The sequence below is a fragment of the Corapipo altera genome, unplaced genomic scaffold (assembly GCF_003945725.1).
Source record: "Corapipo altera isolate COAL_440 unplaced genomic scaffold, ASM394572v1 23, whole genome shotgun sequence".
Lineage (NCBI taxonomy): Eukaryota > Metazoa > Chordata > Aves > Passeriformes > Pipridae > Corapipo > Corapipo altera.
In genome coordinates this window covers 19,251,927-19,263,783 of record NW_020884878.1, presented here as the reverse complement: position 1 = coordinate 19,263,783, position 11,857 = coordinate 19,251,927, and the positions used below count along the sequence as shown (strand labels likewise).

At 43.1% G+C, this 11,857-nt stretch overlaps 1 protein-coding gene across 1 annotated transcript; it reads right to left on the bottom strand.

Moving 5' to 3' along the window:
* Positions 1 to 304: 304 nt before the first annotated feature.
* Positions 305 to 11,848, bottom strand: ALDH6A1 (aldehyde dehydrogenase 6 family member A1). The gene is made up of 12 exons (XM_027638087.1): positions 11,764 to 11,848; positions 11,461 to 11,526; positions 9,273 to 9,347; positions 7,745 to 7,906; positions 7,118 to 7,196; positions 6,254 to 6,556; positions 5,437 to 5,558; positions 5,000 to 5,189; positions 4,121 to 4,302; positions 2,461 to 2,640; positions 2,172 to 2,270; positions 305 to 1,826 (listed from the first exon to the last, which is right to left on the bottom strand). Exons 1-12 carry the CDS (start codon positions 11,818 to 11,820, stop codon positions 1,722 to 1,724), a joined length of 1,620 nt encoding a protein of 539 aa, XP_027493888.1. The 5' UTR covers positions 11,821 to 11,848; the 3' UTR covers positions 305 to 1,721.
* Between the last annotated feature and the right edge of the window lie 9 nt (positions 11,849 to 11,857).

The window sequence follows — 11,857 nt, the reverse complement described above, 5'->3', positions numbered from 1 at the left end:
CTAGTGGTTAGAACTCTGTATATAAAAGAGCTGCTAAAGCTTGGTGAAGATGTATTTTCAGTTTGTAGTACAGCCGTTTACATGAAGCTTAAGAATTTCTACGATCAAATGATGTGTATGTGGAAACAGAAACAAAGCATTCCTTGAAATGCCATGTGAGGAAATTGGTAAAGAGGTCCTTGAAATACTGTAAAAGGAAGATGTATACCTGGGTTACAGGAGTTGCAGATCATCCTCTGCAAACAGGGGAATAAAACCAACATCACGCCTCTATAAGGTCTTACAAAGGAACCATCATATTCTGTAGAAATGTATTAGCATATTTTTAATTTGTAATCAAATTGCAAGGTGAGAATTTCCCTCTAGTGTATAGCAGAGGAAAAAAAACGATACAAACATTAGAGAATGTACAGCAATTGCACTGATATAGAACCGTCAGTTACGAAGCATCTTTACCAGAAGGAAGGATACAAATTGTTCACGTTCAGATTGTTTAATTAAAACAAGTAACAGTTGCAATCATTAGAATAATACTTTTTTCCATGGGTGCTTGAATAAGTTCCCTGCAGATCCCTCGTGGCTGCATCATCTTTGAGGAACCAGGAATAAAAATATAGGTTCTCCAGTTCCAAACGCACAGATTCTTAAAAACAGGGTGTATATACCAAACCCTACTCTTCTCTTGTAAGGAGAACCTGCAGTCCCAAGAGAACATGACTGTGTTTGAGCAAATGTGATGAGTCAATCAATAAACAAAAGAAATACAGCTACAGTGAGGAAAGGAAACTATCAGAACAGGCCTGGCTGCTTTGCAATTACAAGTAGTTTTTCCTACTGACCTGTTTACTTACTCTCCATTCCACCCTGACCCACATGATGCTGTGACACAAAGATACATATACATGGTTATGTTTCTGCTTCCACAGTTTCATGATGTTACAGGATGTGCAGGCTTACATCTGTTAGCACAGTAAAAAGGCACCAAACAACTTTCAGGTATAATGGAATTGCCAGCAAGCTGGAGCACACAGGCCACAGACACAACAGGAACAGAAGTTTTCAAGCTGTCAGAGGTACAGTGAAGGTCACTGTACCATACAGAAATTTCTTTCATCCTCAGACATGCAATCAAATACTCTTTCCTGAAGAATCCTTACAAAGCTGTTTCCCAAGTGTTTTGTAAACTGCTCAACAGATGACTGACGACTTGCAGTCTTCATATATGTAAAGTCACTTCTATGAGACACCCAAAGTGTCCCAGTTAAGTCACTCAAAATGACTACTCATCTTTGAGTAAGGTGAACTCAGAATCTTAACATGTAAGATAAAGAGGTAAGTAAAACTGCTACAAGATGTAGCCAGGAGTGAGTCACTAAGGGTAAAGATATTGAAGTGAAAACCAGAATAATGTTCAAGTTCACAGGGTCTGGAAAGAAACACAAATTAAGACCAATCTTGCTGGCTGCTCTTTCAGTTAGACAAGGTTGTTCAATCTGTGATGGGTTGTAGGAAAAAAAATTAGTTCAGCTAGCCAAAAAACCACTGAGAGCAACAGAAAACCCAGACCATAAGTTACATGAACCTGCCTAATCTGCACAGAAACAGAGGTCCTTGAGAAAAGAGCTTTCTACTGATTCCCAAGTAAATGATGACAGTCAGGACAAAGCTGGAAATTGCAGCGTAGGAGAAGGGCACCAGGAACAGCATCTGCAAAGGCTGATTTAATTTCCCATAGTTGGCATAACGACAGCAGGCTTGGCAATGGTGGCATCTTCCTCTTTCCATTGGGAAATGATAGTTTTCAGCTGTGTATAGAACTGCACTCCCTGGAAGAAAGGAGAGACCCAGAGATCAGATGTTTGGCCTTATGAATTCTTCAGGTCCACACCAGTGGTGTATCAAACAGCTTTTGCTTTATCTACACAGGGCTGAGTTTTCCTCTGTGAGAACAATTCTTGTCAGCCTGTTCTTTTTACCAGTTCCCCAAAGATTCTGAGAAAGCTTGCTAGTTCTTGCTCTCTTCTCCAACCTCCTAAAGACAACTTGCATTTTTACAGTACAGTTTCCAAAGTCTCCTCACTAATGAGTTCTGATGACTGTCTCCCCATTTCCATTTATAATATGATTTATCACAACTCAACCCACTAGAGTTCTCTGAATCAGTAACTTACCTGTTTGCCGTAGAAATTGGTGTCCCCTCTGAAAGAAGCACGAGAGCCAGTGAAAGAGAACATGGGCAGAGGTACTGGGATTGGAACATTGACACCCACCTAAACCAAAGGAAAGCTGCTATATTAGTCACAAGAAGTAGCAGACCGCAGAGCACTCTCCAAAAGCTCCTGCACTTTGTTTCCTTAAATCTGAGGCTGGCTGAGAGGGCAGTGATTAGTCACTACAGCTGAATGGTTACCCACTGTAAAACAGTGAGTGCTAAAAGCAACAATTCTAGCTGGAACATACCTGCCCCACATCTACTAAGTGAGAATACTTCCGAGCTGTGGCTCCATTCGTGGTGAAGATAGCAGTTCCATTTCCATAAGGGTTATTGTTCACCATCTCAATGGCATCATCCAAAGTGTCTGCTTCCATAACCACTAAGACAGGCCCAAAGATTTCCTCCTTGTAACAAGTCATGTTTGGCTGCCAAGACAAACAGCAGAAAAAACAGCTTGTATAAAGGATATAATAAAAATATCCTGGTAAACAGGCTATAAGAAACACACATGCTGTTAATGCTAAGGATATTCCTAGGCTTACTGATCATACTGCACTGCCATAAGCCACGCTTCAGTCCTCCTTGTCTTATTACCCTTTTCCATGCCCTGTCCTCTATCTAGTCCACTAAAGAAGGTACTACTTTTCATCTCGAGAGTGCTTTCTGATTATACTGCCTGCCTAACCTAGGAGGAGACCTTATAGGTCTCCTCTGACCAAGGCTGATTAAGACTGGGATTAATTCAGAATAGTTTACTTCAACTCTTGTTGACAAAGTGACTAGAACCTGCTGTCCTTTCTCACTCAGTATCCAGGATTTATGTCTGACAGTTAGCAACATCTGACAAAAAAACCCCACACAATGCTATCTGGAGAGTACTTTGATTACTAATAGCTAATACGGCAGACTACAAAACATTCATTTGATAAGCTGCAAGTTTTACCTGGCTTATCATATTATTAAACAGTATAGAAACAGTATAAGAAAACTTTCACAAAATATCTGTGAAGCTTTTACTTTTGAATACCTTATAATATTTATGACACATGGCAGGAAAGTGAAGTACTTTAAGACATTCAATGAAAATGAGGCAAGAAAATTCTGAGTCAGATCAGAAGCCTGAATTATATAATAGCATAAAATCAACAAAATCCTAAGAATACAAAGTACAATAGCAGAATGATCAATATTGGGTTTCTATAATGGAATCACTCACCAAAAGGCCCACAAGGAACTGAATACTTGAATATTAAGGAAATCATACCAGCTAATTGCATAAACATAAAAGAATGAATGTAGGTATGGAAACTAACGTGGATGTGTGCCAATATCCTATTTATATTTTCCCATGGTATTGTCCATCTCTTGCACACCACGTATTATATTGAGAGGCCAACTCAAAGAAGTTTTGAATGTATTCAACAACAAAGAGATTTCCTACCTCATCCTATATCATTCTCATGAATATTTCTGCAAATATTTGTTTCTGCAAGTCCTTAAATTGCAAACTGCGAGAATGTGTAACAGAGGATGGAAAACTGCAAGTTTGGCTGTTCATCATATTCTTCCTTAGGCACTTGCTGCTGGCCATTACTACAAATAGTACACTATGCTTGATGGACATTTAGTTTAACACAGTACCAGCTGCCCATTTCTTCTTTTAATTGGCTGCAGTCTGTTCAGTTAAGATCATTAACCTCATTCAGAGTATGTTGCACTACAGTGAATTCTTTTATCACCTCCAGCAGCATTACAGTGAGTACTTCACTGGCACTGTGTCAGGGAAGGTCGAACCATTTATAGGTTTTCCACCTGGTAATTATTGATTACTGACTGGTTTGGGTAACCCATTTCTCAGCTGACCCTGCAATATACACTATCAAGCACTGGTTTTGGTCATCTTACCTTGACTTTGGCAAGGATTGTTGGCCCAACAAAATTGCCATTTTCATAACCCTTCACTCTGACATTACGTCCATCCAGGAGAAGGCTGGCACCTTCTTTTACTCCTTTCTCAATTATACGGCAAACCCGTTCCTTAGCTTGGGGACTGATTAGAGGCCCTAGGTCTGCTCCAGGCTGGTCTCCTGTGAAGAGGCAGAGACACCAAGTTTTAATTCTGACAGCTTTCTCTTCATAGGCACCAGGGAGATAACTACATTGGCAGGAAAAATCTGAAAATCCTGATGTTTGTGAACCACAGAATAAAGATTTGAGATATTGATGACCAGGAGCAATAGCCTGCAGCTCTCATAATCAACAAATAAGAGAAGTCATAAGCACAATTTTAGATCACCAGGAAGTCAAAATTCAACAATAGATTCTTCTCAGAAAGGAAACTTCTGCCCTTCTGCAGGACTTCATTGAATATAAACAAAAGGTAATTCTCCTAAAATGAATAGCAGTCTATCTTTTCCAAAGTACTTGTTTCCATTTTTTTTATCGTAAGCTGACTACAAATTGGAAGGATCTTGAAATGAGGATGCTGTAAAAATGGTATGTTTGAGTTAAACACAGGATGTAACCTCAAATCTCCAGTTAAAACAAGACTGATCCTGTAAACATGGCATCACAGTCCCACCGGCAAGCTGAATACACATTCCTAACTCCAAGTCTAGGGCTGCATTTGCAATCCAGACAATCTGCTAGCTCCTACCTCTACACATCAAACCTACAGTGCCAATAGCTCCAAGGGTCACACCACGGTATGGCAGATAAGCTGACCTAAGAAGCTACAGTTGTACAGAAGTGAAGTACCTTGTAAGAATTTATTACAGTCTGTACCTGCATTTACACGTAGATTTTTGGCTCTGTCCACAAGCTCTGGCAACCATTTCTGAGCTTCTCCCACTAGAATTGCTGTAGACAGGGCCATGCAGCGTTGGCCAGCTGCTCCAAAAGCAGCTCCAACAAGCTGGTTCAAGGTGTTCTCTTTATTGGCATCAGGCATCACCACGCCATGGTTCTTGGCTCCCTGAAACACAACACGCAGAGTCTCCCATTATTAACCACCCCAACCTGCTTCTTCTCTAACCCTCTGGCAATGGCTTCATATAGTAGCCATGACTCTGCTACCAACAGGCTGGCAAGAAGGGCAGCCTCATCACTTAACTATCAGCAGCGAAGTCAGCTTCTGCTGCTGAGTAGTGTGGTCTGTCTTAACATTCACAGAAAACAGAGGTAGTCTATGTGCTGAAGTGTGCTCCATTCAGAAGCATTACCATGTTGGCCTGGACTCTCTTGCCATTCCGGGATCCTCTCTCATAGATGTACTCGCCAGCCTGATTAGATCCCACAAAGCTGATTGCTCTGATATCCGGATGGTCACAAATGAAATTCACAGCTTCAAATAGGAAATAATACATTATAACTGTGGTGCACAAATGCTTCCCTCTGTTCCCATCCCAAGAGTGCTAAATCTATGTATCTTTCTTCTTACCAAAATTCCTGCATTTTTTTTTTCCTATATCTGAGTTCCCCCGAAGCCTGTCTATGCATCTCTCCACTATCTTAGCACATGTACTCCTGTCCCTGTCTTCATACTCCTGGCTCTCTGACATCTCTTCATACTTTGAGCATTTCCCAACATGTCTGAGCAATGCCAAAATGAAATTACTGCTGTCTATTTGTATCATTGTGCCCTGAAACTACTGGTGTGTTGTAAAAAAATAACATGTTAGGAGCCAGAATACTGGCATCCACTGTATATTTAGTGAGGCATTTAATTCTTGTTTAGGCTGCCTTGGAAAACTAAAATGATTTACGTACTTATTTCAGTTGGAGCTTAGGTTGCTAAATAGAAGTTGAGCACTTAAATGCCTTGGGAACTCTGACACCCAATCCCGAAATTTTGTCCACCTGGAAGATCTGGTTCAAGGTGGCAGAGAATCTCCCACTCACCTCCATTAATAGAACTGAAGCATCTGTCCAAACCCATCCAACAGCAGCAGTCTCAGATTCTCCAACTGGTACCTCCCACTGAGCATACACCACAACACCTATACACTCCAGCCATCTCTCAGGAAGGGCCATTATTACCTTCATGTTGTCCATGAATAATATTCAGGGTCCCATCGGGGGCACCAGCATCCTGAAAGAGCTTGGCAAGGAACATGAGTGCTCCTGGTACACGCTCAGATGGTTTCATCAAGAAGGTGTTCCCACAAACCATAGCCATGGGGAACATCCAAAGAGGAATCATGGCTGGGAAATTGAACGGTGCGATTCCAGCACACACGCCCAGAGGCAGACGGTAGGTGTAAGTGTCCATGTCTTTAGTGATGGAGGGCATGGTCTCTCCAAGTATGAGGGATGTCACACTGCAAGCATGTTCAACCACCTCTGCAGCAGAAAGGGCAATATGCCACTGGATGATCTGTTAACAGTTAGTCCCCAAACCCCTTTTTCACCACTGCCTTGACCCACTCTTTCTTCTACCCTCTTCTCCCACAACTTATCCCTCATTGTGCTCCAGAAAATCCCTTTGATCTGCCAAGCTCTGTGAGCAAATTATGAATGGATTCTCTCTGGAGTGCATTATATGCCATTGTGATAGGAGCACAGATGCAACAGCCCAGGTATGAGATGCACAAGTACAGTATTATGGTACCACCTGAGACTCAAACTCAGATATCTGGGCACAAACAAGAAGCTTTTATCCCTTTTTAGTAATTTGTGGTGACTCCTAGAAAAAGTAAGGATCTAACAGCTTGGAAGTGACTTGATACTCTATCTAAGGAAACTTTTCAGCTTAGAGTTACAATTGCCCCTTTTCTTTCAATAGGAGGGCTATAAAGGGAGCAACATGCACAGATTCCCAGAGGGATCAGTTACTCAGGTGACCTCATCCCTTCCTATGGTTTTTCAAAGCCCTTTTTTTAACAGGAGGAGCCAGCTGCTTACGAAGCCCTCGGAACACATCTCCCTCAGCATCAGCCAGGGTCTTCCCTTGCTCAAAGGTGATGAGTTTGGAAATTTCTTTCTGAAAATGGAACACACAACGTTTACGAAGGTTAGAAAAGTGCCCACCCATGAAATAGAGTGCAGGGATAAGACAGCTGAATAGACAGTTGAACCTCACAATGAGCAGACTGAGCAGAACCCAGAGAAACCTATAGTGACTGATTTGCTCCTTGCAGACAAGAAGCCAATGACCCACACAGGTGACATTTAAAAAAAGAATCAACCATGGGTTGGGTTGTACTCTAATGCTTTCAGGTATCATACCACAGACACACCAAAAAAGCAATTGGGGAAACCCAAAGACACACTAACATACTTGTCTTCATCAACTGGCACATTCTCCATTTTTGGTCTCTTGGTAAAGGGACAAATGCAGATTAATATACAGTAAAAAGCATTGCCTCTCTGTTCCCATTTGATGCACCTCTTGACCGTGTCTCAGTTGGCTCCTGGATCATGACAATGCCTCATCACGAACTCTGTAAATCCCAAGTCTCTCAATTTAATTCCTAAAGTCAGCTGCAATGAATTCAGGGACAGCCATCACACACAGCCATGGTGTCTCACCAGATTGTCTTTGATCAGTTGCTGATAACGCAGAAAGATTTGCTGACGGCTCAAAACAGATGTTTCTGACCAGTTCCAAAAAGCCTTTTTGCAAGAAGCCACAGCTGCTTCCATCTCATTTGCTGTGGCTTTTGGCACACGGCCCACCACTTCATTTGTGGCCTGAAAGAAAAACCAAATTGCATCAAAATTCAACTTTTCCCATCTGTCCCTGCCAACCATTCACCAGTCACTTCCCAGCACACACCTACTATCCTACTTCTAGAAGGAGCTGTACTTCTGACGGGAGAGCACAAAAGAGACTCCTTCCTTGGTGCATACAAAAGGCCTGGGCTACAACCGGAGTAGTTCTGAAAACCTGCATCTCAAATTAGGCACCCAGAAAACTGCAAATGCAGTGTTCATTTCCAAGTTGGAGTTGAAGTGACTTGTCTACCTTGAAGCTTCTAGAGAGCATAAGGCAAAAGTTTCTGTAAATTGTGGTCTTAACCCTCTGCGTCACCTTGGCTCATCTGCTGTGTCTCTTGCACATTAAATGAGGCATTGTTCCTTTGGGAAAAGCAGTACATAACTGTGTGATTGGCATTGATGTTAGTTTACCTACACCCCTTAGCCAAAGTAATGTTTTTACAAGCAACCTTAGTTCTACAGTATTTTAACTTTAAAATTAGTAGTTTAACCTCCATCTAATGTTCTCTTAAAAACTTAATCTGCTTTGACATGACAAAAACTTCAGGTATATCACTAAGAGAGAAACTACTCAAAACAAGAGAAAGAAAATTAAATGAGAACATTGGTTGCCACATAAAGACCAAATGCGATACAGGAACACCGCTTGCTGCTCTGATCACTTCCACAAAGCAAATCAAAATAGAGCTTTACTGAGAAAAAATTTAGAAACTGCTGTCCAAATGCTTACTAGAGGGGTCAGAAAGGTTAGAATTCCGAGTGCAACCTCATTTCCATTTGTCTTTGGTGTAGTACTTAGACAAGTACAAGTGCTACTTGTCCAAGATTATTTTGCACTGTATAGCATCCAACTTCTAAATTCTCTGTGATTATTGTGGCTCAGAGGCAGAAACTCCCTGAAAGGAGAGGAGCTTCAGTTATCAGGATTTTTCATCTTGGTCTGAGAGTGATATCAGTCTCTATCAGGACTTCACATTCAGTTGGCATCAAATTACACCCAGCTGATTTCACATACAGGGTGAAAGACACCCTTCAGAAATTTGACATATTGATCACAAAGCCTTTCTATGAGAAATAAAAATATGTAAGCAGAGTTTAAGCTTCCTTTCTGGAGATCAGGGCCTTACTACAAAGGGGAGGTAAAGGAGGTAGTAACTTTTCTGAGACTGACATTTCATGTGAAAAGGAAACTGAGAAGCAATAATCCATCTTAAACTCCAAGCCTAAATCTTTCTCAAGAAATGTATGTACTTTCCCTGTTTGCTATGTCCTTGAAGAGAGGCACAGATCTTTGTTGCACAGTGCTCACTATTATAGAGGCTGAGACCATTTCACTTACCGGGTTGTGGATATCAATCCATTCAGTAGTTTTGGACTCAATAAATTTCCCATCAATGAAGAGTTTGGTTGTTGGCTGTGGAGGATAAAACACTGGACAGTGAGTTATTTTTGTCTCATGGTGCCTAAGTACCAGTGTGCCATATTGCATGCAAGCCTTCATCATTTACTGGTCTGCAAACCACTAGAGTCCAGATCCAGTCTTTACAGCAAGACCCAGTTAACTGTTCTCTGACCCATTTTCTCTCACTTTACACCAAAACAGCTAAAATTCTTTCTAAAAGCATTTATAGAAAAAATACATTGCTATGCTTAAGTTTGGAATTATTTCAATCTACTTAATCGTAAACTGAAAAACTGCAAGTCATAAATGTTCAGAAGAAACAGTTAATAATTCACCTTGTGAGAATTTTATGAACCCAGTGCACACTGTACTTTGTGTTTCCTTCCCATCAAGGCACTAAGTAGGTTCATCTTTCCAGTTCATAGCTACAAGCACAAAATCGGACTTTTCCCGCTCCCCACTTGGTTCTGCAACTAAGAGCAAGAAACCTGCATCTGTGGAGTTCACAGTGACTGTCCTGGCAGGCAGCACAGAAAACAGAACCTTCCAACTCAGATGCGAAGCAGGCAAAAGGAAAGTTCAGGTAAACATAGAGCAGAAGAGAAAGCAGGCATAGAAGCTGTAATTAGCACTAGATAGGCAACAAAACTGTATCATGTAGGAAAACAGATTAGGACTGTATAAATTAATAAACTAGAAACCAGAAGTTGATACTGGGAGATAAGGAGAGAACTAGGAGAAAGCCAGAACCCGTTAATCATGACACAAACTGTGGCTTGGGGAGAACAGATAAGAGGAAGGGGAAATGGGTCTACTATATGAAGAACAGAAATGGGACAGATCAACAGAACTGGAATGTAAATGTAAATATAACAGGAAACTGAAGAAATCAGGATGTGGAATTATGAGAGGGAGATAAGGACTGGGATGCTATCCAACCTGTAATGAAGGGAAAGAGATCAGAGGAAAGAGATCAGAGATCATGAATATTAATGGTGTTGGTTGGACAGTTAATGACAGCAAAAAGTGGATGAAAACGAAAAAAAAGTGAACAGCAATGAGAGGGCACAAACTAAGGAAGCTTGGAACAAGAAAGCTAGGATGAGAAGAGTAAAATAAGTTTGTTAATGGATAAGCAAGACCTAGTGTTATCGGAGGCAACACTAGGAGAGAATTAAAAATAAAAAGTTGCAGATGATTATGTAGCTGGAATCACACTTGGGGAAGAGGTAGAAAGCTGTGCCTATGAAAACACAAAACCCTCTAGAACCTGGAAGGAAGCACAGGAAATCTGATTCTCTTGACTGAGTTTCCCGACTGTCAAGAGAAGGTGCTGGTCTAGTGCTGATCTGAAGAACGACAAACTCCTATGGCTATCAATCACTGCAGTAGCCCAAGTGCCGAGTATCTGCAATAGAGCTACAAGCTCCTGTACTACAGGACCCACATGGGCTTCAGTGCAATGGAATTTATGTTTTTTTCAAATAGCTTAATACACATTAAACGAAAAGATTGCACATACAACGAAAAAATATTTTAATCAAGTCAAGAAATGCTGAATTAATATTGATTGCACTTCTTCCATAAGATCACCACCTTTTCTTTATGTAGAGAATGCCCCTGCTGTGGGAATATGGACGGCAGTAAAGCAGACTATATGTCGAATCATGGTTTAGCTATTCAGAGTTTGGAGAGTGTGCAGCCACGGACAGCAGAACTAAAAAGGCACTACAACAACTAAAGGTGTTCCATACTGCCCCAAGGAAACCAGATCCTCTCTCTGCCGCAGATGCCATGAGGCCAATCCACAGTCACCAGGAGTAACGGGAGGTGACTCCCTAAGCGGCCGCACCGCGACCCGCGGCGGGAGCTGCCCGGCGAGCATCGCTCAGCTCCGAAGTCCGCTCATGGAACTTTTTTCCGTCCCTCCCGTCGAGCGCGGGGGCAGTTCCGACGTTCCAGAAATACCCACCCGGAGCCACCGGGCGGGGATGGCTGGGGAGCTGCGCCGAGCCGAGCTGAGCCGAGCCGGCACGAACGGCCTTGGCAGGGCAGACCCGAGCGCCCGGGGCTCTCCCGCGCCTCCCTTCCCCCGCCGGCCCCGATCCGCGGGACGGGCACTCACCACCGAGGAGGAGGAGAAGGAGGCGGCGACTGCGCTGGTCCAGGGGGCACCGGCTCTCCGCGGCAGCTGGACAAAAGGGGAAGCACAGACCACCTCAGGGCTCCCGTGCGTCCGGCAGCTCCCACCCCCCTGCCCCCCATAGGCTGCTGCCCGCCCGGGGTCCCGGGGCCAGACTTATTTTACATCAATAACGTGAGTTTAAGCACATTTCTTCCAGTAAATCAAAGCGGTCCCGGAGCCGCGACCCCCCTGCGCCCCACGAGCCGCGGGAGCCGCTGCGGGCCCCGGGGGCGGCCGCCTCACCCTGAGGGCCACTCCGCGCCGCCCGCCCCAGACTCCCCGCGCCGCCGCCGCCGCCATCCCGGCCCAGGGTCGCTGCTCCGCGGCCCCCGACGGC